The sequence below is a fragment of the Pan troglodytes genome, chromosome 3 (assembly GCF_028858775.2).
Source record: "Pan troglodytes isolate AG18354 chromosome 3, NHGRI_mPanTro3-v2.0_pri, whole genome shotgun sequence".
NCBI classification, from domain to species: Eukaryota; Metazoa; Chordata; class Mammalia; order Primates; family Hominidae; genus Pan; species Pan troglodytes.
Window position 1 is genome coordinate 87,992,175 of NC_072401.2, and position 27,324 is coordinate 88,019,498.

Genomic DNA, 27,324 nt, shown 5'->3' on the forward strand with positions numbered 1-27,324 from the left:
GTGATTTATTTACCTGCACAAACTTCCAGACATTCTTCCCCATAGCATTACAATTCCTTACTTAGTCTTAATATTACTTCTTTTAAAATTGCTTTTTAAGCAGAATGGACTGCCTTTAAGGCAGTTAGTGAAAAGGCCCACAGAAACAATCTAGAGGGGTGATCTCATAACCATGTAAGATTTGACCCTACTCTATCAGGGATGATTGAACTGAGATGCCATTTACAGTGGTTCAGTACAGAGAAATAAGCATAAGTTAGTGAAACTTGTAGCTAAGATGGAATAACAGGGATAAGATTTACCCACCTGCCTGCAAAAAACTAAAATAGGGACAAAATATGTGAAACAACAATTTTCAGGACACTGTACATCGGGTAATAAAGGACAGTGATCCGTGAGAGATGGAAACAAGATAAGCCTTATCACTACCTCTACTTACTACCTTGAGAGAGTTTCCAGGCTGCGGCATATGGTGGGAGAAACCAGATGGAGAATGGTAGACTCCCTGAGTTCAGGAGATGGAGCTGAAAGTCTGAGGAGACCAAGGCAGTTAGAGTTAACAGGACAGAGTACTAGAGAAGTGAGAACTGCAGAGAAAAAACCCTGGAGATCTACAGATGGTCCCCTTTGAGTATTCAGCTGAGTATTCAACATTACATGCATGTCAGGAAAGGACCAGAGGCCTGACAAGGAACCACACAAAAGGATTCAAAGAAACCGTACTTGCGCTCACACAGGGCTAGGAATAGTGCCTGTTCCCACAAACTGGGCTGCAAATGCTCAAGATTTATGAAGCACTGGGTAGAGCACACAGAAGAATCTTACGCAGTAGTGAGGAATAATTAGTCCTAGACTGAGTACTGCTCTGGACAAGTCCAACAAATCTTTAAAATAAGACCTGAAAAGATCAAACTTTGAAGTTTTCAAATAATTTAACTTCAAGCCTGAGCAAAACTCAAAAATATTTACAAATATTTTACACCCAACTAGATAAAATTTATGATATATAGCATCTGGTAATTTTCAGGCACACAAAGAAGCAGGAAAATATGATCTATAATGAGAAGATAATAATCATAACTGTCTCAAAACTGACACAGAGGTTAGAATTAGCAGATAAATACATTAAAAGTTTTATATAACTATTTCATGTGTTCAAAAGTTAAGTAGGAATATATTAAACCTCTAAAGACTCAAAAATGAACAGAATATCTGAGCTGTGGGAACTTTAAGTAGCTCAACATATGAAATTTGAGTCCCTGAAGTAGAGGAGAGAGAAAGCATGATAGAAAAAATATTGGAAGAAATAATGGCTGAGATTTTTCTGGATTTGATGAAAACTATAAACCCACACCTTCAGAATCTCCGTGAACACAAAGCATAGGAAACATGAAGAAAATTACACCAAGGCACATTATATTCAAACTGTTCAACACCTCTGATAAAGAGAAAATCTTAGAAGTAGTCATAGAAAAAAAAGCCAAAGAAAAAGGCAAGCGAGCATGTGGGACAGAGAGAGGAAATTGGGTTACGTACAGAGGAACAAAGATGACTATTACAGTATATTACTTGTCAAAAATAGTGCAAACAAGAAGGCATAGTGACATCTTTAAAGTGCTGAAACTGTCAGCCTAAAATTTCTACCCAAAGAAAATATCTTTCAAAAACAAAGGCGAAATAAAGTGGTTTTTTCCCCCAGATATACAGTAGCTGAAAGAATTGATAACCGGCAGATCTGCATTACCAGAAATGTTAAAGACAGTTGTTCAGGCAGTAGGGTAATGATACCAAATGGATTTACACAACAAAATGAAGAACACTGGAAATGCTAACTACATCGATAAATGTATCTGATACTTTTCTAATTATTGAACTTGATAATAGGCTGAGAAAAGTAAATTGGCCCACTTTATAAGACTCTTTAAAGTGCAGTAATGAAATAATAATGGCTAACATTTTGACTACTTACTGTGGGCAAGGAATATTACCTTCAGGGCTGATCATGTGAGTACCCTCTGCCGAGCACTTACCAAAATTCCAGATTCCCATAAGGAAAGCAGGTGTTCAGCATAAACCACATTGTTTGCACAAATAGTTTAGACACACAGTGTGCCACTTTTAAGAGTTTGGGGAGTAGTGGCCTGGTGCGGTGGCTCACGCCTGTAATCCTAACACTTTGGGAGGCCGAGGCGGGCAGATCACGAAGTCAGGAGATCGACATCATCCTGGCTAACACAGTGAAACCCGTGTCTACTAAAAATACGAAAAGTTAGCCGGGCGTGGTGACGGGCATCTGTAATCCCAGCTACTAGAGAGGCTGAGGCAGGGGAATGGCGTGAACCCGGGAGGCGGCGCTTGCAGTGAGCCGAGATTGTGCCACTGCACTCCAGCCTGGGCGATAAGGTGAGACTCCGTCTCAAAAAAAAAAAAAAAAAAAAAAAAGAGTTTGGGGAGTAGTGAGAACCCTCCTGAAATCAAAGTTCTCAGATGCCAGCTAAAGGTCAACCTTGTGAGCAAGCCTGCTATGTTAATTCTTTTTTGCATCGCTAGACAAAGAATAAAGACATTTCCCCCTCATTTATCTTTTTGTTAGGAAGGAAAATCTTTCCTGGTTTCTCTGTCACTACATTCTGTCTCAGTACCATTAGCTAGGATGGGTTGCTTATATCCTCATTGCAGTGAGACTGGGAAGTTAAATACCTAGAATTTCTGATCTCTGTATTGGAAGACAGATTCTGCAACAAGGAGTAAGGGCAGTGGAAATGGAAGAAGAATATCTGTTAAGAGTTGTGTATTTTTCTAACTCATAATTGTCAATCCTATTGTTTTTAAGGGTAAGGGGCTCAGAGATACATAGCTAGGAAAAATAAGCACCATGGCATTTACTTTTTATATAAAATACAATCGAATTTATTAGCAACTTTTTCAGTATATAGGGTAGTTTTGTTGTAATATACAAGACGGATTTCTAGACAAAGTATTTAAGACAAAATCTGTGTCAGTAAACTGAATAGAAAAACAACCCAAAATTACCCCCATTTATAAACAGAACAAAATAACCCCACTCTAAATTACTGTTTGATTTATTAGTTTAAATGAATTGTTTTTACTAAAACTGTAATATTGCAATTTTATTTGCACACAAAAGTTTTTGTCAACACTATTGTATGGTTGATTTTACAAATTGATAAGATACTATTCTTCAAAAAGGATAATCTTTTTTTTACTATAAAAAATTTAATCATTTCTCAGTAAAGCTATTATTTCTTGGTTTGACTTCTAAAAATTTCCTTTACTTCTGACAGAATACTTTTGACATGGTCAATTAAACAAATAGCCAATTCATGCCAAAAACCAGTTGGAATTATCAGGTAAATGTAAATGGGTATTTATAGTGAAACAAAAAACATCAAGATATATTTCCTGATAATAAGGTTGTGTTGTCTTGCCATGGACTAAAACAAAACAGTCCTGTAATGGAAAATGTAAAGCTTGCTTACTCGAAAATCTCAGTACTAAAGGAATGCTACCAATTCCAGTAAAGTATTGTTGATTTTGGAAATAACCTCTAACATTAGACTGCTAAGATGTAGATTTAGGTTTAAGAGAGCTGAAATGCCCTTTGTAAACCTCAGACCTAAAAATTATACTTGGTTTTTGAATTAAGAAAAAAACCTGGTTGTATTATAATTGTACTGATTACCTAAGATGTAATTACTAATTGAAGTAGGGGGTTGTCATCTAGATTCTGATTATTAACTAACAAGTTTGAATCTGCTACTGAACTACATGTCTAGTCCTAGCATATATTATAGTACACAATTTGTTTTTAGCAGATTTTTCAAGTTCCTAGGAATTAATGGACCTATTAGTTGTAGGTTTTAAGAGTAAATCTCTCACGGTCTATTGATTGGAACCAAGGATTTATCGTGTTTTGTTAGTCCAAGTGAAATGTTAGAAGATGGCATATGCTATTGAATTGATTTTGTTTTCTGTTAGCCGAATACTTTTAAGAATGACTTTCTAATAATGCAGATACAGAAATTACATAGTGACTATGCTAATAAAACCTGACAAGTCATTTTTAAGTTGAACCATAAAGATGGTCAAATATTATTAGTTTCATATGGTTCAATCTGATACTTATATGAGTGTATTTCTGCAAGCACAGGTACATAGTGTTCTTAATTATTCAGTAGAATATTTGTGTGTTAATTCTGTTTTGATCCTCATTTTCATTCCCTACTGTCTGTCAACCCTGAAAGTTATTACTTGTAACAAGCAGGAAGCAACTTGTTAGAAAATAACATATATTAATTTGCGTTCATTATAGCATTTTACAAACAATATAGTGTTAGACTTGGAAAACATGTTAGAGGTCCTCTGAGGCCACCCCAGTCACCTAATATAGGAAAATCCCTATGACATCCTCTCCAGATGGTTATTTCCCTCTGCTTAACCACTTAAGGACATTATCTCAAGAGTTTTTCTATATTATTAGAAGGTACATATATGATACTGAAAACTACCCAATTTTAACTCATTGGTCTCAGTTCTGCATTCTGTTAGGAATACCATAAAAAGACTACTTCTTCCAGATGGCAAATGTTTTAACATTAAAAGATAGACATCATATCTCCTACTCTCTTCCCCAATGGAAACAGTTCCAGCTATTTCTAAGTCATAGGCTCAAAACTTAGGATTTAAAGAACTTTAAGGAGTATTCCAGCAGTAATCTGATTTACAGGGTCTAAGCTACTTTCAATTTGAATTCCCTACATTGTCTGATGCAGTGCCTTGTAAATAATGAGCACTGAATAAATATTTCTTATGTGACTGTAAGACTGAGAGAGGGTAAATGAGATTTGAGTTTATTGTCATTCAGTAAATATTTATTGAGAATCTGTTGTGTACTAGCAGTTGTCCTAGACATTTAGTGATACACCAGTTAACAAAAGAGACAAAATCTCTGTCCTCATTAGTTTTACATTTTGTTGTCAAATACATTCAATAAAGATTAATTCTATAATATAAAGTGTTATAAATGTCATGAAGTGTTATGTAATTGGATAATGGTATGAGAGAGTGAGGGAGTGGGTGATGCTGGTATTATAGATTGAGGTGGTCAAGGAAGGCCTCATAGAGATGTTACCTCATAGAGGTGAGGTAAGAATTGATCAATGAACTGAATGAAGTGAGGCAGCTCAGACGTGGATATTTCAGACAGGAGTTGATATAGTTTAGATGTTTGTCCCTGCCCAAATCTCATCCTGACATGTAATCCCCAATGTTAGAGGTGGGGCCTGGTTGGGAGGTATTTAGATCGTGGGGCCATGGGGGGGTGGGTGGGCAGATTTCTCATGAATGGCTTGGGTCATCCCCTTGGTGATAAGTGAGCTCTTGCTCTGGGTTCATACGAGGTCAGGTTGTTTAAAAGTATATGACATCTCCCCACCCACTCTTTCTCTCCCTTGCTCCTGCTTTCACCATGTGATGTGCCTACTCCTCCTTCTCCTTCTAAGCTTCCTGAGATCTCCCCAGAAGCCTTCCAACGCCATGCTTTCTATAAAGCCTACAGAACCATGAGTCAATTAAACCTCTTTTCTTTATGAATTACCTAGCCTCAGATATTTCTTTACAGCAATGCAAGAACAGCCTAATACAGGAGTGTTCTAGACAAATGCAAGGGCTTAATTAAGAGTCACCAAGACTGGAGTTGAGTGTGTCAGGACTGAAGGGGAGAGCGTGAATAGTTGAGATGAGATAGTTTGAGGAAAAAATCTTGTAGGGAGCTGTGAGCTTGAGTAGGAATTTAAATTTGTATTCTAAGTGTGATGGGAAGCCACGAAGCATTGGAATTACATGATTAGACCTATATTGAAGAGTCACTAGTGAGAATAGACTACTGAGGGACAAGAGAGGAAGCAAAGCAACCTGTTATAACCCTATTGTCATAATTTTCTAGGGCTTTACTATCTAATGTGGTAGCCACAAGTTCCCTGTGGCCATTTAAATTTACATTAATTAAAATTAAATAAAAATTAAAAATTCAGTTCTTCTGTTGCACTGACCAGATTTTTCAAGTTATATGTCTACAGACGGTCTTCGACTTAGGAGGGTTCAACTTAATGATTTTTTTACTTTACGATGGTGCAAAAACAGTAGGCATTGAATTGAAACAGTACTTGGAATTTTGAATTTTTATTTTTATTTTTTTACTTTTTTAAATTATATTTTAAGTGTTAGGGTACATGTGCACAATGTGCAGGTTTGTTACACATGTACACATGTACCATGTTGGTGTGCTGCACCCATTAACTCGTCATTTAGCATTAGGTATATCTCCTAATGCTATCCCTCCCCCTTCCCCTTCCAGCATCTGTTGTTTCCTGACTTTTTAATAATCGCCATTCTAACTGGTGTGAGATGGTATCTCACTGTGGTTTTGATTTGCATTTCTCTGATGGCCAGTGATGATGAGCATTTTTTCATGTGTCTTTTGGCTGCATACATGTCTTCTTTTGAGAAGTGTCTGTTCATATCCTTCACCCACTTTTTGATGGGGTTTTTTTTCTTGTAAATTTGTTTGAATTCTTTGTAGATTCTGGATATTAGCCCTTTGTCAGATGAGTAGATTGCAAAAATTTTCTCCCATTCTGTAGGTTGCCTGTTCACTCTGATGGTAGTTTCTTTTGCTGTGCAGAAGCTCTTTAGTTTAATTAGATCCCATTTGTCAATTTTGGCTTTTGTTGCCATTGCTTTTGGTGTTTTAGACATGAAGTCCTTGCCCATGCCTATGTCTTGAATGGTAATGCCTAGGTTTTCTTCTAGGGTTTTTATGGTTTTAGATCTAACATTTAAATCTTTAATCCCTCTTGAATGAATTTTTGTATAAGGTGTAAGGAAGGGATCCAGTTTCAGCTTTCTACATATGGCTAGTCAGTTTTCCCAGCACCATTTATTAAATAGGAAATCCTTTCCCCATTTCTTGTTTTTGTCAGGTTTGTCAAAGATCAGATAGTTGTAGATATGTGGCATTATTTCTGAGGGCTGTGTTCTGTTCCATTGTTCTGTATCTCTGTTTTGGTACCAGTACCATGCTGTTTTGGTTACTGTAGTCTTGTAGTATAGTTTGAAGTCAGGTAGCGTGATGCCTCCAGCTTTGTTCTTTTGGTTTAGGATTGACTTGGCGATGCGGGCTCTTTTTTGGTTCCATATGAACTTTAAAGTAGTTTTTTCCAATTCTGGGAAGAAAGTCATTGGTAGCTTGATGGGGATGGCATTGAATCTATAAATTACCTTGGGCATTATGGCCATTTTCACAATATTGATTCTTCCTACCCATGAGCATGGAATGTTCTTCCATTTGTTTGTATCCTCTTTTATTTCATTGGGCAGTGGTTTGTAGTTCTCCTTGAAGAGGTCCTTCACATCCCTTGTAAGTTGGATTCCTAGGTATTTTATTCTCTTTGAAGCAATTTTGAATGGGAGTTCACTTATGATTTGGCTCTCTGTTTGTCTGTTATTGATGTATAAGAATGCTTGTGATTTTTGTACATTGATTTTGTATCCTGGGACTTTGCTGAAGTTGCTTATCAGCTTAAGGAGATTTTGGGCTGAGAAGATGGGGTTTTCTAGGTATACAATCATGTCGTCTGCAAACAGGGACAATTTGACTTCCTCTTTTCCTAATTGAATACCCTTTATTTCCTTCTCCTGCCTAATTGCCCTGGCCAGAACTTCCAACAGTACGTTGAATAGGAGTGGTGAGAGAGGGCATCCCTCTCTTGTGCCAGTTTTCAAAGGGAATGCTTCCAGTTTTTGCCCATTCAGAAAAAATAGGTGACTTAGCAAGATGATTCATTAATGCAGTACACATATGGGTTATTTGTAAAGGAGAACAGAGCAAAAACATTCTAGGACCTCTTTCTCCAAGTTTCATGACCTGGAACGGTACTAGAACATCATGTCTAAATAGCCAACATTACTGATATAATGAAATTTAAATGCTACACTGCAATTAAATTTAATTTTCAAATTCTATCACAAAATGTACTTATTTGTGTATAGTTTACATTTTCTAACTTAACAAAGGAAATAATATTTCTACCAAGTGCTCTTCCCTAAATCAGTGCATTACTATCTCTTTCTAGCAGGTCTAATTTCGGGCTAGCTAGCTTTACCTCTCGGAATTATAGAAGTGATTTTAGAAATAAATGTCAAATAACGATTATTCCTGCTGTTTCCCTCTTATTAGCCAAGTGTTTAATAGACATAGCTAAAGATTTTTATCTTTTTGTTTAGGTATCTGTTGTCGCAAGAAGACTCACTCTGCTATTTTTCTCTAGAAGCACCCCGTTTCTCCCTAAAACACAGATTTATGACTTAATTCTCTTTCATGTAGGACACCTGTTACCTCTATTTGGATCTTGTGCTTCCAGTTTCTCACTCGTTTAATGAATTCTGTACACTAAGAAGGCACACAAAGCCTGGGCTGGGGTACACATGTGGGGATCACACTGCAGGCTGTGAATGTAGACAAAAATCCTTTGTTGTGGGTGTCATCACTTTAACAATTAGTGCATCAAAATCTCTTGTATTCACAATAAGCAATTGCATATTTAAAAATTTTTTATCTCCATTTAAAGATGTAGCCCTCATGTATTTAGACTTTACCGTATAAATTTTAATTAAGTTCAGTTCCACTCTCAAGTCCCTAGAATTATGGCAAAATGCTTTCAAAGATAGCCGACTTTCTTATAGAGTTAACCAGCCTTCTTAGTGAAATATGTGTCCACAATCTCTCATCTGCAATTCAAAATCCAAAAATGTCTGAAAAAGCAAGTGTTTTTTTAAACTCATTTGAATGCAAAACTGTACTTGAGCTTTTTTGGTGGCAAAACCTGACTGAACTGACATGAAGCTATTTACAGTTTTTATTTATCCCACTTAGTGTAAATATTCATCAGTTTACTGCAGAAATGTTGATGTGTTAGATTACTGGGTGTTGCCCCAGACCTTTGCTGGGGATGTTTCAGAATATAGAGTAAAGCACTGCATTACTTTTTTAAACATAACATAGCTGGTCCAGAGTTTGTCATAAGTAGTTGGGAACCCGGGTGTAGATAAGAATATGCATAAGAGATAAAGTGAGGCTAGATATTTTTCTTTTTTTTCTTATTCTTTTCCTTTTTCGTCAGTCATGTTCTTCTTTGTGTCTTCCTTTTGCTCCCTCTCTCCTCCTCATCCTCCCTCCTAATAAAAGTCAGTAGCAATAACCCAATAAGCAATATCAAATGTGTCGAGTTCTGTCCTTAATACATTTTAAATGACCTTAATAAGATATATAGTTCACTGTTTATAATAGAATCCATAACAGACAGAACCTTAAATAAACATTATTCTTTGCTAAAAACTTCTCTGCTTTGTTTCTCCAAAAGGTCATTTGAGTTATCATTACAACCCCCTGTATTTTCTTCCTTCTGAATTGCACACTGAGTAATTACCACACAAATTAGTAAAATTCTGTTACATTTATCTTCAGACTGATAGAATATGGAGAATAAGACCATTGCCCTTATTTTGTGCTCTGTAAATCAGTGTGAACATAAATTATCAATTTTACTTTTTATCATTTACTGTAGCTTAGATTTTTCTGCTAATTTAATAAAGGCTAATTCTTTAAAAACATACTGTAGTTTTGAGAGAGATAATTACAGAATACGAGCTTATGGAGAGTCTTTGGTAATAACGAAGTACATAAAGCCCCTTTTAATGTAGGTTAACGAAGGGTAGTAAAACTTTACCTATTTGCTGTGAATTTACTTCATTTGTTTCTAATGATGGGACTCTAGGTCTTAAAATGAAAGGAAAAAAGTTGAACTTTAAAAATATAACCAATAACGAAGGGATTACTGTTTTAGATTAAAAGAGATATACAGTGTATAGACCTTGTTTGAATCCTCATTTCAACAAATGCTATTTAAAAGCCAAACCTATTCTGAGATAATCAGGGCTCTCTAGAAGAGGTGGTTTTGGGGCAAAGCCACTTAGTCTCCTTTTCTTGTTAGTCTTCATCTCTCTGTCCTTGGATGTCTCTTCTATCTGTGTGTACTACTTTAGAGTCTCATGAAATTTCAGGGCTTTAAAATACAATCTATATGTTGACTATTCTAAATGTTTATGCCTACCACATATATTCAGTTACCTACTTAGCATCTTCACTTGAATGTCTAATCAGCATTGCAAACATAACCTACAAAATCAAACTCTGAAACTTTCCCTCCAAACCAACTCCTTTCACAGGCTTCCTGTCTTAGTTAATGGTAACTCCCTCCTGCCAATTTCTTAGGGCAAAGAGCATCCATATCAACAAAAACTTTTGGCCCTTCCTTCAAGATATTTCCAGAATCTGATCACTTCCCACCTGTCCCACAGCTACCAGTTTGGGAGCTCAATGTCTCAATGTTTTTATGTTGAGAACCAGGGAAGCTGATGGTGTAACTCATTCAGAGGCTGAAAACCTCCCGGGGGTCTGCTGGTGTAAGTCATGGAGTCTAAAGACAGGCAGGTATGCAGTTCTGATGTCCAAGGCAGTGGAAGAAAAGTTTGTTCCAGTTCTCAGAGAGAGACCAGTTCACCTTCTGTGTGTGTCCTATCCAGGCCCCTGACTAATTGGATGGTGCCTGCCAATATTGAGGGAAGATTTTCTCTACCCACTCCACTCAGACTCACATACTAATCTCTGGAAACCCCCTCACAGATGCACCCAAAATAATGCTTTACCAGGTTTCTAGATATTCCTTAATCCAATTAAGCTGACACCTAAACTTAAATCCACAAGTCTACTCCTTGTCAACTTGGCACTCATATGCATCTCCTCAAACCATAATTCATTTCCAAATAAAGACAATAACCAGGTAATAGTTTCACCTAACATGATGCAACTATCCTGTGATTGTGATTTTCAGAATTTTAGACTTTAGGGATTTTGATCTTCTGAGATTTCAACATTTGGGATTATGGCTTTCAGGATTCTGTCTTTTGGAATTATGATCCAAATTCTTTACTTTCTGCCCACAATGTTCTTTCCTATGTATATGCACATCTCACTCTCTCACCTCCTTTAGATCTTTGCTCAAATGGCAAACTCTCAGTGAGGGCTTCCTTGATTTTTATATTTTAAATGTCTACTTTCTGACTCTCCTGCTATTCCCTAGGCCTCCTTCTTAGTTATTTTCCTCCATCACATTTATTACCATACGATATTCTAGTTATTGTACTTATTTATTGTCTGTCTTCTCCATAGGACCAGTTATTTTTGTCTAGTTTATTCACTCTTATCTCCTCAGTACTTAAAACAGTGCCTGGCTCATAGTAAATAATAAATATTTGTTAATTGATTGAATAAAAACCTAGCACCTATCAATGCATAGCACATAATAGTTGTAACAAATATTTAAATAAATGAAGGAATTAATAATCTAGTTGGTGGATCGTTCCATTCTTTTACAATTTATTTGACTCTCTTGTAGCTTTATTTTCTTTTTTATACTGCATAGACCCCGTAATCCTTCCCCACAATAACTCCTGCCACAACTCTCAACTCTCTTTCTGCAGTATCCTCCAAGCAAATCTTTGACTTCTCTCTACTTATTTGTTGGTTGCTAAATGCAACCAAGAAAAAGCTGAGGATCTGATCTCTGGCTCAAGGGACAGCCAAAAAGAGAATACCCAGGGACCAGTGCTCTCATTATAAGATGATACATGATTCTATAGTACCTGAGCTCTGCAGCTCTAATAGTCCCTTTGCTTTGTTTAGTTTTCTAGTTTTGTAGACTTAAAAGGGCACCACTCAAAATAGCCCTTTGTTGAATAGTTAGTTCAGTTGCTAAAATCAAGGATGAGCATGGTAAGGAAGTATTCAACTAGCTGACCTCTGAATAATTAGGAAAGTCTGGCATTGACTGCTCGTCTTAGAATTGATTAACATCATAGGAGCTATTGGAATTGAGGGTTAAAGCTTTATCCAAAAGCTGGGTGCAGTGGCATGCCTATAGTTGCAGCTACTTGGGAGGCTGAGGCGGGGTTGCTTAAGGCCAAGAGTTTGAGAATGCAATGTGCCATGATCATGCCTGTGAATAGCCACTGTACTCCAATCTGGTTAACATAGTCAGAACATGACTCTAAAAAGCAACAAAAAAGCTTTATCCAAAAATGCAATGGTTCTTTAACATTATTGTGTATGGAACCTACCTGGGGAGCTACAGATTCCTGAATACACAGTGAAAGTCATTCTTTGAGGGTATATATAAGCACATGGGCAGGTATATGAAGCATTTGAAATAGGTAATGAGGACTACCTCACTAAGCCAATGAATGAGGCCATTAGACAAGAAGTCCTCCACCTAACATTTCCATCTCTAAACATGAAACATGCTCCTTTCCCTTTGACTTCAGCAGACCAGAAGAAGTATCATTGGAAAGGTAATCACTCTCTAATCTTTGTGACTTTACCTATTGCTTACCCACCTCCTCCTGTATCTTGGAACTTTCATGATCTGACTGGTATTTACCACTTAGCTTCATCTCTTGTCTTCTCTTCCCCTTCTCTGGATAGTCTACAGAATTTGAATACCTCCTACTGTTTCTTGTCTCTCTCTTAATACAGGTTATTTCCCCTACCTGGAAGGCCTTAACTATAACCCCCTTATATCTTCTTTATCTACCTTCTTCTTACTTACACCCTCCTCCCTCATCCCAACCTTGGAATCATTTCCAAAATCTTCCTTTCTGGTCTAATTAAATACCCTTTTTGGAATCCCATGGCACTTTGAACCATTATGATATTTAACACAATATATATTATAATCATTGATTTATCCTCTCACCTGCTAGATATTTTTAGTTTGTTTTTGTTTGCTTATTTTTTTGTGTGTATGTGTGTGTGTTTAATGTCTGGTACCACACCACACCTATCAACTTTTAGTCCCAGACTCATGGTCCTGAAGTCTAAAGGCTTGTTGGTAGAATTCAGTCCTTGTGATTGTAGGACCTTTTCTTCCTGGTCGTTGGCTGGGATACACTTTTGGCTCCTAGAGGCCACCCTTAGGTCCTTGCGATATGCCCCACTACGTAGGCAGTTTACAACGTGAAAGGAATCTTGAGGGCAATCGCAGAATGCTGCTTAGCACACTATTTTTTACAATGTAAAGGACAAATATGAATTTTTACTTGATCTTTTGTGTTTTATCCGTATTTGTTTCCTTTGGTTGCTGTCCAGTAGACATTTTAAGTCTATGTAATTTAGGAAGATCAGCAGTATCCTAAAGCAATGATCTTAACATAAGTCTGTAGGTAGCGAGGAAAGGTGTTGTAGAAAGACAATACTCAACATCAAAATTCTACCATTGCATTGTTTTCTGTTGGTACCTTCCAGTTGGTGAAGAGAAAGAACAAATGTGAAATTAGAGATTTCCCCCCTGGTTTTACTTTTCTCCTAAGTTTAAATGATGCAGAGAGGGACTGAAGAATTCCAGAGTTTTTCTTCTTATTCTTTGAAGCTGTCCTTTGAAAGCAGGGACTAGGCATACATGATTTCTATTTAGATAAGTAGTTGACATGAACCAGAGGCCCAGAAAGGCAATTTAGACTTGTGTTTATTTTAGTTTATCTTCTTTCACAGGGAAAGCATAATGGAAAAGTTGACAAATACTAAACATTGCTCCAACTGCAACAAAAACATTTAGATACATGCTGTTTCTACCTTGTGGCAACATCCAATTAAAACTTCACTGAGCTTTATTCCTTTTTCTCCTTAAAATTCCTATTCTTTCTTAGTTTTTTCTAACTATATTAGGCAATAATATTTTTTCTCAACTACCTGATCTATAACTACTTCTAATGGAAAGAAATATTAATGTATTTTGTATTAGGGAGATGAACCCTTAATCTTCTACACCTCTAATAGTGCTTTTATTAGTGAGAGTGCAAAGATGCTGGAACTCTTTGCATTGTTGGTGGGGATGTAAAATGGTGCAGCTACTATGAAAAACAGTAATCCTGAATAAATTAAAAATACAATTACCATATGATTTAGCAATTCCACTTTTGGGTATACAGTTGAACCTTAAGTTTTGGGGGAATCAAAAGTTATATGTGAATTTTCAACTGCACAGAGGGTCAGTTCCCCCAACCCCTACGTTACTCAAGGGTCAGCTGTATATCCAAAATAATTCAAAGCAGGATCTCAAAGAGATATCTGCATACCCATGTTCATCACAGCATTATGTGTAATAGCCAAGAACTGGAAACAACCCCAAATGTTCTAAACAGGTGAATGGATACAGAAAATGTGGTATATACATATATGGTAAAGTATTTTGCAGCCTTAAAAAAGAAGGAAATCCTGTCACATGCTATAACATGGATGAACCTTGAGGACATTATGTGAAGCAAAATAAGCTAGTCATTTAGGACAAGTACTAAATGATTCCACTCATATGAAATATCTAAAATAGTCAAAATCATAGAAACAGAAAGTACAAAGTTGGTTACCAAGGGCATTTCAGTTTTACAAGGTAAAGTTCCAGAGGTCTGTTCAATAACGATGTGAATATATTTAACACTACTGAACTATACACTTAAAAATGGGTTAAAATAGTAAATTTAACGTTGTATATTTTTACCACAATAAAAAAAATGAGAAAAGTTAACTTTTAGAAAACAAATTTACCATTTATTATTATTTCTTAAAAAGCAAATGTTACCTGAAGTTGTGGTTAGTTTCTTCTAACACTAAAAACATCCAGGCAGCTTCATGGAACAGAGAAAAGGATTGCTGTTTCACCTTTGATTGGGTTTAGTTTTTGGTTTTTTTTTCTTTTTAACAGCTTTATTGAGGCATGTTTGACATATAATAAACTGTACATATTTAAAGTGTATAATTTGTTAAGTTTTGACATATGTATGTACCTATGAGATCATCACCACAATCAGAATAATGGACATATTTATGACCTCCAAATGTTTCCACATTTCCTCATGCCCCTTTTTAATCTTTCCCACATGCCTCTCCATAGGGCAATACCATCTTCAGGCAACCACTGATCTGCTTTCTGTAACTGTAAATTAGTTTGTATTTTCTATAATTTTGTATAAATGTAATCATACAACATGTACACTTGTTTCTGTCTTTCTTCATTTAGCATAATTATTTCAGATTTATCCATGTTGTCACATGTATCAGTAATAATTTTTATTGCTGATTAGTATTCCATTGTGAGGATATACTAAGATTTTTTTTTGTCCATTCACCTGTTGATAGATATTTGCTTGTTTCCAGTTTTTAGCTGTTACAATTAAAACTGCTATGAACATTTGTGTACAGGTCTTTGTATGGACATATGCTTTAATTTCTATTGGGTAAGCAGCTTGGCATGGAATGGCTAGGTCATATGTTAAGTGTATATTTAACTTTTTAAGAAACTATATTAACAGTTTTCCAAAGTGTGCCATTTTACATTCCCACTAGCAATGTATGAAAATTCCAGTTTCTCTACATCTTTGTCAATACTTAGTATGCTTTGTCAACACATTGTGGTTAATCTTTTTAATTTTAGATATCCTCATAGCTATGTAGTCATATCTCATTGTTTTATTTTTATTTTCCTAATGACTAATGATGTTGAGAATTGTTTCATGTGCTCATTTGCCAGCCGTATATCTTCTCTGATGTCCATTCAAATCTAAAAAAAACTGGATTGTTTGGTTTTTTAATTGTATATTCTGGATATAAGTCCTTTATCAGTTATATGATTTGCAGTATTTTTCCTTAGTTTGTGGTTCATTTTTTAACAGTTCTTTCTTTTCAAATAGCAAAGATGTTTAATTTTGATGAATTCCAGTTTATCAATTTTGTTTTTCTAATCTGGGTCATGCATTTGTTTTCATATCTACAAAAACATTGGCTAACTGAAGTCACAATGATTTTCTCCTAACTTTTTAATGGCCTTCAAGACCTTATTGTGTGCAGAAAAGCTTACTGAAAATTATTTTTAAATGAACATTCTTATTACATTAAAAATTCTAAAACCTATGTCTTACTTTTTTTTTAATGGGGTCTTGCTCTGTTGCCCAGGCTGGAGTGGAGTGGTGCAATTATAGCATTGCAGTCTCCACCTCCCAGGCTCAAGCAATCCTCCCATCTCAACCTCTCAAGTAGCTGGGACTATAGGCACGCACCATCATGTTCAGCTAATTTTTTTAAAAAGCATTATTATATATAGAGACGAGGTATCGCTGTATTGCCCAGGCAGTCTTGAACCCCTGGACTCAAGCGATCCTCTCACCTTGGCCTCCCAAAGTGCTGGGATTACAGGCATAAGTCACTGCACCTGGCCATAGTTCTTAAGCTTTTAAGGTCAATTTAATTATTTTTTCTATTTGTACATGCAGAAAATTTCAAGGGACCCTTTGAGTGTATAATCGCATTTTCAAATTTAGTCAATTAACATCCCATAAACACTTTAAACTGCATTCATACAATTAAAAGCCAATTTTTAAAGTATTTCTTGTATCTGACTGACAGAAAAAACCTTCCCAAGTACCCAAATAAGTCTTCTAATGAATGAAAACTTATATAGTAAGACTTATGTATAACAAGCCTTTAAGGGTCTCTTGTATGTTCCAGTGGCATTTTGTATGTTTTAAAATACAAGCCTCAACCATTTTCTCATTACACTATTTAAATTGGAATCACCATGCTAATCTGTTATTCTAACTCACCTATTTCTCCTAGCTAAGATACTATATATGTACAGATTCTTTAATTTTAAAAAATACTAATATATGGGCTGTGTCTCAAACTTTTCTATACTTAATTCTGAATCTTCCTGGATGAAAAGATGCTTACAATTTTGGGGTTGCCTTCTCAACTCACTGTGGTTTTTTAATGACCAAAGATGTCCTTAGCCTGGATGGTGAGTGAATCCTTGCTCAAACTAGTGGCATACACAGAGCTCTATTTTATAGCTGCTTTGTTCTTGAAACAGCATGTTTCTATTAGCCCTATTTCTTTAGATTCAAGTTAAACATTCCTAATTAATCTGTCTCCAGACAGGTTATTTTATCACTTGATTGGATTTAGTTAATCTGTTTACTGTTCATTCTGTTCTCAATCACTGGTATGTACTAGCTGTGCGTGCCACAATCCTTCAGGATTAAAATGACATCTGTTAGAATCTCCTTGTGGCTTTGTCTCTGTGAGCAGTTTTAAGGTCATGTCAGTAATACCTGTGTTAACCAAAAACATAATAATGATTCTGGTTATGTGATAGAATTAATTTTTCTTATTTGAAATTTTTTCCAAAAACTTTCTAGTTATCATGCAGCATATAACTTTCAAGAGAATAAAAGTAAATAATATGGCTATGTTTATTGTAAAATTTAACCTTTGTGATAGGTTAATGTGATAACGTCTGTTATATATCTGTACTCCCAAGTTACCTAGTACTGTGTCTAAAGGAAACAATTGAAGCAATAGGCTTTAAAAAATTTTTGTAACTAATTGTGTCCTCATCTGTTGGTTGACTTCAAGCTTTTTTCCCTCCATTTTCTTGTTTCTTTTTTGCATTCCTCTTCAGCTTCTGCATTTCTTTCATTCCCTTGTTATCTTCGGAGCTAATGATCTGAAGTGCTATAATAACAGTAAAATAAACATGTGAGAGAGAAAGATGGTGCTAGTAGGCAATTTATAAGCTGATAGCTTTGTTGTTTGTTTTCTAGAAAGCTGCTGTAATACTACATTAAATTCTGACATTGGGTAATTAGAATGAGGCAGTTTTAAAAAAATCTTTAAGTTCTTGCCTAGCAAAGCTGTAAATTAAAAATATTAAATCTATTCTGATAGCTTGATGATAACTTTGAAAAACAAATGTTCCTTTCTATGTTTTGGAGTTCTAAGAAGTTCTAACCAGAAATGTTCATAAAGATCCCATATTGAATATACAAAAAAAGTTTAAATAAAAATTAACACGGTATTGATATAATTCGTACCTGATTCAATAAAGCAACAGAGGTATAATTAGTAATCTTTGTAGCTAGAAAAATTAATTGCTGAAAAAATTCTATTGTGTGAGAAGTTACTTTTAACCTTTTCATTTTTTTATTTATAGGGAATAATTATATTTTAAAACCCAATTTATTTTTAAAAAGTAAGGAAAAACAGTATCTTAAGATTTAAAACCTAGTCTGTCTCTTGTGCTCTCTATATATACACATAAATATATGTGTGTATGTATGTATAAAGCCAACATACTGGTTTTACAATGGGATACATAACATATCATCATAAGCAACCTAATTTTGTTCTCCTTCCTTTTGTCCTTCCTTCCTTCCTTCCTTCCTTCCTTCCTTCCTTCCTTCCTTCCTTCCTTCCTTCCTTCCTTCCTTATATCACCAGAGGAAGTTCTGCCTCTATATAAAAACCCAGATATATAATTCCCTCCTTGCCCTTTGGTAATACTAATGACTACAGTCACTTAAACTCCATAATTAAAAGTACCTAGTCAGTATATTAATCAACATTTCAATGTCCATTCAGAGCTAAAACTTTTCCCTTCCCTAGCTAAGATTATCTATAGATGGAAGACAGTGTGATTAGCTTCTCTTTTTGTTGCTTATCTCCTCACCCACTGGCAAGTTGCTATATCTGACCCCATCAGGATCTAAACCAGGGGAAGGAAGAGAGAAAGCAAGGCAAACAGTTTTTGTTGTTGTTTTTCCCACACTCCTGTTGCGAAATTGCTTTACGGTTTTTGAACTTGATATGTGTTTAAGGCTGGCCCTTTTTCTTCGGTGTGCTTTTGTGGGTTCTTCACAGTCCTTCACTGGAACTACACTACATGTGACACTCCAGAATTTTTCCCTCCAACTAGCCAGTAACCCCTAACCCCTCTAGCCCTCAGCCTAGTTTTCTTTCAGGCCATTCCACAGTAGAAATAATTATAATTTGAATCCTTCTTCTTTCTCTTTCTCCTCTTCTTTCCCTTCTCTCCTTTTCCCCTCCTCCCCCTGCGCCTCCTCCCTTCTTCCTTTTTCTTAGTGGTGGTCTGGGTACTTCAGGTGGAACTCTGGGTAGAATTTTTTAAACAGCTTTTCGAGATATACTTCACATACAATAAAACTTACCCTTTAAAAAAATTCTTTTTAGTTTTTTAGAAACGGTCTCACTCTGTCAACCAGGCTGGAGTACAGAAGCATGATCATAGCTCACTGTAACCTCAGACTCCTGGGCTCAAGCGAGCCTCCCTTTTCAGCCTCCTTAATAGGTAGGACTACAGTAGGCACCACCATGCCCGGCTGATTTTATTTTTTGTAGAGATGAGGGTCTCCCCATGTTGTCCAGGCTGGTTTTGAACTTCTGGCCTGAAGCGATCCTCCTACCTTAGCCTCCCAAATTGCTGGGATTACAGGCTTAAGCCACTATGCTCAGCCTTCACCCTTATAAAGTGTACCTTTTAGTTATTTTTAGAATTTTTGTGCAACCATTGCCACTATCTAAATTTTAGGACATTTTAATCCTCTGGGTAGGATTTCATATAGGTCCAAGCTGGCCCTCTGTGTGGCCGTGCTTCCTTGCCCCTCTCTTACCCTGAGCAGTGGAAGTGTAGCTGGCTTCTGATACAGTATGTCTCCTCACTCTTGTGTGCCCTCCCTCTCCTGTCTTCCTCATGTTGCTGCCTCAGAGTGATGGGCAACACCTTTAGATTCCTAAAGTGTGTATTAGGCACTGCCTGATGTGCCCTCCACTAACTCCAGAGAACATATATCAAGGACTCCCAGCGGTCCCATTGAAGCTTCTTTCACTGGCTTGAGGTGAAAGGAAGGCACCTTTCCACATCCCTCCCACTTTGGAGGAGACATGAAAATCAGCACACAACTCTCTTCAAAGAAATTCTTGTTCTATCTTTGCTCTACTCTTTATACCCTGAGTATATGCGTTAGAGCTATCTAACCAGTTCTCAGACATATTACTTTGGAAATTTGCTACAGGGTAGTCCTTCACACAAGTCATGTTGGTATCTGATTGCTAATATTATCTGATCCCTCTGTTGAAACTTCCAATTTATCAATATTTTTCATGTAGAAGATAACTCACATATCTTTAGAAAGGAATGAAGCTTCTACTTTTTTCTCTTGAATAAATATGCTATTATATAATAAAGTCAATGAGAACCTAGAGACTTTGGTGCAGGCAGGGGATCTAAATAAATAATCGCACTTCTTGTACAACCTAAGTAAAAACGCTTTTGGCTTTTTTAAAGCAGTATCTTGTAGTTTCCTTTTAACTATCACATTGTGTATATAAGTAGACACCCTGGAGGCAGACTTTAAGCATAAAATGTTTTAGTAAACATTTAAAAAGGAAAGTGAAAGGACAAGACTGGCCTCATTTATAGTTGGAATTGCTTTTTTCAGTCAGGATTAAGTACCATAAATGTAAATTAAAAGAAAATAGTAGCTTGTCTTGTTAGTTGAGTAAACAAAGTCAACTTTTATCTAAAACAGATGTTTTTATAGGTTAACTTTTAAACTCCTTATTTGGCTTCTTTTCCAAATCTGCTTCTCCCTTACAGTAGAAATATACTATATATGTTATGCTTAAATTGGTTTTGTCTGGGTCGAAATCTTATGAATCACTCTAAAGAACAATTTTCAAGCTGTGTCAATTTAGGAAAATTTATATAGAAGGATTTTAACTAGTTACATTTTCCTCTTGTAACATGAAAATAGGCTTATTAAGCCCCATAGAAAATCTTAAGTTTTATCAGTATATCATCACTTAACTGAACGCCATTGGAAAAATTGACCTGACAAAAATTTCAGCACAGACACTTATCTGATCTTTTATTAATTCACCTTCTGTAGAATCATATATCAAAGCATGTTCACAAGCATAGCCACTTCCCTTGTCATAGCCACCCAAAATGACATTTTTATTGTTACTATCATTCCTGCGTTACAATAGGGAAACAGAGGTTTAAAGGAAAAGTGACTCTCCCAGGGAAAATGGTGAGTTGCCAACAAAGCTGGGTCTGGAAATACTTAATTGCATTTAGTGCAAAATATACAGTTATAGTATATATATTGGAGATAATAGAAATCAACTAAAGAATGGAAGAAATGTGTTCCATCTTATTCCCAACTTCCCCTACCATGGCTGTAGGTTCTCCTCTCTATTTCTCTCTACTTTTATATCTGGGATGGATAGGATGAAACCTGGAACAGAAATCGGAAAGGCCTTCAGTTCAGTCTGACTGCTTTGGTTTATGATCTGTATTTTGGTGCCTCCTAGTACCCTGGGGTCTCTTCCTTTTTCCGTAAAGCAGTCACCACCCCCATTCTCCAGTTCTGTCTCTGAAGTTGACCGTGTTGGGCTAGGGCAAGTGGTTGTTTTGAGGGTTTTTCCCTCCAATTCCTTTACCTTCTGAGTTTAAGATAACATTTAGATTGGTAGCCATATTGAGAAATTAGGTAGACAGGGGGCTTATAGTCTGTCATCACTGATGTAGAGCTTTTACTACTGCAAGTACAGTTAAGTTGCTGATGCATAGACCATCTGTTACCTTTGTTTCCCAGGTAATATGCACGTGTCACTAGCTGAGGCCCTGGAGGTTCGGGGTGGACCACTTCAGGAGGAAGAAATATGGGCTGTATTAAATCAAAGTGCTGAAAGTCTCCAAGAATTATTCAGAAAAGGTAAGCTGCTGCTGCTGCTGCTGTTGTTGTTGTTGTTTCAGTATTGGGTAGCTAAAAAACAGATACAGGGTCAGAGATTAGATTTTTGTTTCATTATTCCTGTGCCTTTGGCAGAGTATGAAAGGAATACTTTCCTTATCTCTTTAAGGGCTGAAAAAGCTCAGCTATTATCTACATTCATTTGAATATCTTCTGTGTGCCCAATATTGCACCAGGCAGCAAAAGTGTAATGGTGATTGAAACCAAAACAGTTCTTCTCAGTTTAGAGCTCACAGTTCAATGTGGAAAATAGCTATTAACAAAATACTTGGGCCAGGTGCGGTGGCTTACACCTCTGTTCCCAGCACTTTGGGAGACTGAGGTTGGGGTGTCACTTGAGGTCAGGCGGTTGAGACCAGCCTGGTGAACATGATGAAACCCCATCTCTACTAAAAATACAAAATTTAGCCGGTGTAGTGGTGGGCACCTGTAATCCCAGCTACTTGGGAGGCTGAGGCAGGAGAATCACTTGAATCCAAGAGGTGGAGGTTGCAGTGAGCCGAGATTATGCCACTGCACTCCAGACTGGGTGACAGAGTGAGACTCCTCTCAAAAAATAAATAAATACACACACACACACACGAACACATTTGTACTGTATAAACAAATGTAAAAAATGCAGCCATGACAAGGGCTAAAAAGGAGGGATTCAGTGACTCTCTGAGAACTCATAATAGGAGGATTTGACTTGATCATGGCACAGAAAAGGAAGGCTCTCCTACACAAGCTAAGACCCAAAAGAAAAGTTAACCAGGTGAGAGGGAGGGGAAAAAAATCTGGTAGAATAATATATGCATCCCTGTTACTCTAAATCGGAATGATATGGGGTCAACAAGTATTTTGGTGTTTCCCTGTAGAGGAGGTCACTTGGTCCAAATGGTTGTGTGGCATTGTGGAGTTAGAAAAGTTAGAATCATCCTTTGGTTGTCCAGAAACATTTGATATCATGCCAGAAGTTGCACATGAAGATGTTGTTTGCCATTCATAGCACCTGACCAAAACTTACTTAGAATAGTAGGTGAAAAAACCAAGTGTCATCTAAAGAATCAGTCTCTAAAATTGATTTGAATGCATACATCAGACACAAAGAAGCCTGACAGAAATAAGTAAGGATTGAGGGTAGTGATAGTTCTGAAAGTGTGGTACCAGCAACTTAGCATCTTTTGAAAACTTGTTAGAAATGAAGGCAGAAATAAAGATGTTCTTTGAAACCAACGAGAACAAAGACACAACATACCAGAATCTCTGCGACACATTCAAAGCAGTGTGTAGAGGGAAATTTATAGCACTAAATGCCCACAAGAGAAAGCAGGAAAGATCCAAAATTGACACCCTAACATCACAATTAAAAGAACTAGAAAAGCAAGAACAAACACATTCAAAAGCTACCAGAAGGCAAGAAATAACTAAAATCAGAGCAGAACTGAAGGAAATAGAGACTAAAAAAAACCCTTCAAAAATTAATGAATCTAGGAGCTGGTTTTTTGAAAGGATCAACAAAATTGATAGACCGCTAGCAAGACTAATAAAGAAAAAAAGAGAGAAGAATCAAATAGACGCAATAAAAAATGATGAAGGGGATATCACCACCGATCCCACAGAAATACAAACTACCATCAGAGAATACTACAAATACCTCTACGCAAATAAACTAGAAAATCTAGAAGAAATGGATAAATTCCTCGACACATACACTCTCCCAAGACTAAACCAGGAAGAAGTTGAATCTCTGAATAGACCAATAACAGGATCTGAAATTGTGGCAATAATCAGTAGCTTACCAACCAAAAAGAGTCCAGGACCAGATGGATTCACAGCCGAATTCTACCAGAGGTACAAGGGGGAACTGGTACCATTCCTTCTGAAACTATTCCAATCAACAGAAAAAGAGGGAATCCTCCCTAACTCATTTTATGAGGCCAGCATCATCCTGATACCAAAGCCGGGCAGAGACACAACCAAAAAAGAGAATTTTAGGCCAATATCCTTGATGAACATTGATGCAAAAATCCTCAATAAAATACTGGCAAACCGAATCCAGCAGCACATCAAAAAGCTTATCCACCATGATCAAGTGGGCTTCATCCCTGGGGTGCAAGGCTGGTTCAATATACGCAAATCAATAAATGTAATCCAGCATATAAACAGACCCAAAGACAAAAACCACATGATTATCTCAATAGATGCAGAAAAGGCCTTTGACAAAATTCAACAACCCTTCATGCTAAAAACTCTCAATAAATTAGGTATTGATGGGATGTATCTCAAAATAATAAGAGCTATCTATGACAAACCCACAGCAAATATCATACTGAATGGGCAAAAACTGGAAGCATTCCCTTTGAAAACTGGCACAAGACAGGGATGCCCTCTCTCACCACTCCTATTCAACATAGTGTTGGAAGTTCTGGCCAGGGCAATTAGGCAGGAGAAGGAAATAAAGGGTATTCAGTTAGGAAAAGAGGAAGTCAAATTGTCCCTGTTTGCAGACGACATGATTGAAAACCCCATCGTCTCAGCCCAAAATCTCCTTAACCTGATAAGCAACTTCAGCAAAGTCTCAGGATACAAAATCAATGTACAAAAATGACAAGCATTCTTATACACCAATAACAGACAAACAGAGAGCCAAATCATGAGTGAACTCCCATTCACAGTTGCTTCAAAGAGAATAAAATACTTAGGAATCCAATTTACAAGGGACGTGAAGGACCTCTTCAAGGAGAACTACAAACCACTGCTCAAGGAAATAAAAGAGGATACAAACAAATGGAAGAATATTCCATGCTCATGGGTAGGAAGAATCAATATCGTGAAAATGGCCATAATGCCCAAGGTAATTTATAGATTCAATGCCATCCCCATCAAGCTACCAATGACTTTCTTCCCAGAATAGGAAAAAACTACTTTAAAGTTCGTATGGAACCAAAAAAGAGCCCGCATCGCCAAGTCAATCCTAAACCAAAAGAACAAAGCTGGAGGCATCACGCTACCTGACTTCAAACTATACTACAAGGCTACAGTAACCAAAACAGCATGGTACTGGTACCACAACAGAGATATAGATGAATGGAACTGAACAGAGCCCTCAGAAATAATGCCACATATCTACAACTATCTGATCTTTGACAAACCTGACAAAAACAAGAAATGGGGAAAGGATTTCCTATTTAATAAATGGTGCTGGGAAAACTGGCTAGCCATATGTAGAAAGCTGAAACTGGATCCCTTCCTTACACCTTATACAAAAATTAATTCAAGATGGATTAAAGACTTAAACGTTAGACCTAAAACCATAAAAACCCTAGAAGAAAACCCTTGGTATTACCATTCAGGACATAGGCATGGGCAAGGACTTCATGTCTAAAACACCAAAAGCAATGGCAACAAAAGACAAAATTGACAAATGGGATCTAATTAAACTAAAGAGCTTCTGCACAGCAAAAGAAACTACCATCAGAGTGAACAGGCAACCTACAAAATGGGAGAAAATTTTCGCAACCTACTCATCTGACAAAGGGCTAATATCCAGAATCTACAATGAACTCAAACAAATTTACAAGAAAAAAACAACCCCATCAAAAAGTGGGCAAAGGATATGAACAGACACTTCTCAAAAGAAGACATTTATGCAGCCAAAAGACACATGAAAAAATGCTCATCATCACTGGCCATCAGAGTAATGCAAGTCAAAACCACAATGAGATACCATCTCACACCAGTTAGAATGGCGATCATTAAAAAGTCAGGAAACAACAGGTGCTGGAGAGGATGTGGAGAAATAGGAACACTTTTACACTGTTGGTGGGACTGTAAACTAGTTCGACCATTGTGGAAGTCAGTGTGGCGATTCTTCAGGGATCTAGAACTAGAAATACCATTTGACCCAGCCATCCCATTACTGGGTATATACCCAAAGGACTATAAATCATGCTGCTATAAAGACACACGCACACATATGTTTATTGCGGCACTATTCACCATAGCAAAGACTTGGAACCAAGCCAAGTGTCCAACCATGATAGACTGGATTAAGAAAATGTGGCACATATACACCATGGAATACTATGCAGCCATAAAAAATGATGAGTTCATGTCCTTTGTAGGGACATGGATGAAATTGGAAATCATCATTCTCAGCAAACTATCGCAAGGACAGAAAACCAAACACCGCCATGTTCTCACTCATAGATGGGAATTGAACAATGAGAACACATGGACACAGGAAGGGAAACATCACACTCTGGGGACTGTTGTGAGGTGGAGGGAAGGGGGAAGGATAGCATTAGGAGATATACCTAATGCTAAATGACAAGTTAATGGGTGCAGCACACCAGCATGGCACCTGTATACATATGTAACTAACCTGCACATTGTGCACATGTACCCTAAAACTTAAAGTATTAAAAAAAAAAAAAAGCAACAGTAAAACACACATTAGAGACCTACTAAATAAGGAACTCTGGGGGTGCAGCCCAGCAATTTATGTTTTAACAAGCCCTCAAGGACATAGTGATGCATGCTAAAGTTTGAGAACCATTTATAGGGTAGAGTTTCTAAAGACCAGGAGCCATGGGAACCTTCTGGAAAGATGTAGGGATAACTACTGATTGAGTACAGGAAGGTCTAGAGACAGAGGAAGAGTGTTTGCGGACAGATGGTAAAGCTTTGTTGTTTTTGTTGTTGTTTTTTAATTCAGAGACAGGATTGTGAAAAAACAGTGTTAGGGCCCACACATCAGTGCTATAACCTTCACGTTTGATGATCTTTAATTAGAGTTAGGATTAATTTAAAGAAAATTTATTCATTTAATCTAATATCACTTAACCAAAAATCTGGGTGTTTTAAATAAACATTATTTCTTTGTTTGCTTCACTTTGTTTTTCAGAAAATTTTCAGAAAATTGGAAAGTATAGACAGTCCAGAATATACAGGATGTAGCTATACTCCAAAGGTGTTATTGAAGGAAAGATATGTTGATGGCACTATTCAGTCAATTAATAGTTGTCAATTAATATTTAAGAAATACCTTCTACTTGTGAGGTATTGTGTGGAAGATCCAAATAAGTAGGTGTCACTTTTGCCCTTAAGGGATTTATTCAGATAAAAGACACAACTGCAAATTTACCACTTCAAAACAAAGTGCCAAATAAGTGACATAGACGATAAGTACTACAGATGTTCAGAGGAGGGAGAGAGAATACCTCTTTTTATTATACTAATGGCAGGATTACTGCCCAGGCCATAACTCACAGAATATAAAGCATCTTGCATACTGTAAGTACCTAAGGGTTTTTCCTTGTTTCACATTTCATAATGTTAATAGAGATCAAATGGATATAAAGGTGTTGTCACTGAGAGGCAATTATTGCATAACATATTGGCACATTATAATTAAAAGACTTACCAGATGTATTATAAAATTAATTGTGAGGTAGCTGTGTCTTAAATACTGTCCAGTAGGAGCTGGTTAGCATAAGGCCTCCAGTCTAATTCACAGAGTATTATCAGTAATACAGAGAGATT

The 27,324-nt window shown here is 36.7% G+C and overlaps 1 protein-coding gene across 29 annotated transcripts in view; it reads left to right on the top strand.

Annotated features, from left to right (window-relative positions):
- The window catches only part of PTPN13 (protein tyrosine phosphatase non-receptor type 13), a 221,028-nt gene that overhangs the window by 17,294 nt on the left and 176,410 nt on the right, over positions 1-27,324 (top strand). For all 29 annotated transcript variants that reach the window (XM_016951818.4, XM_063808928.1, XM_063808927.1 and 26 more), the window contains exon 2: positions 21,640-21,759. In XM_016951818.4, coding sequence (XP_016807307.1) covers positions 21,645-21,759 — 115 coding nt within the window. In that variant the 5' untranslated portion in view covers positions 21,640-21,644. The remainder of the gene's footprint in view (positions 1-21,639; positions 21,760-27,324) is intronic.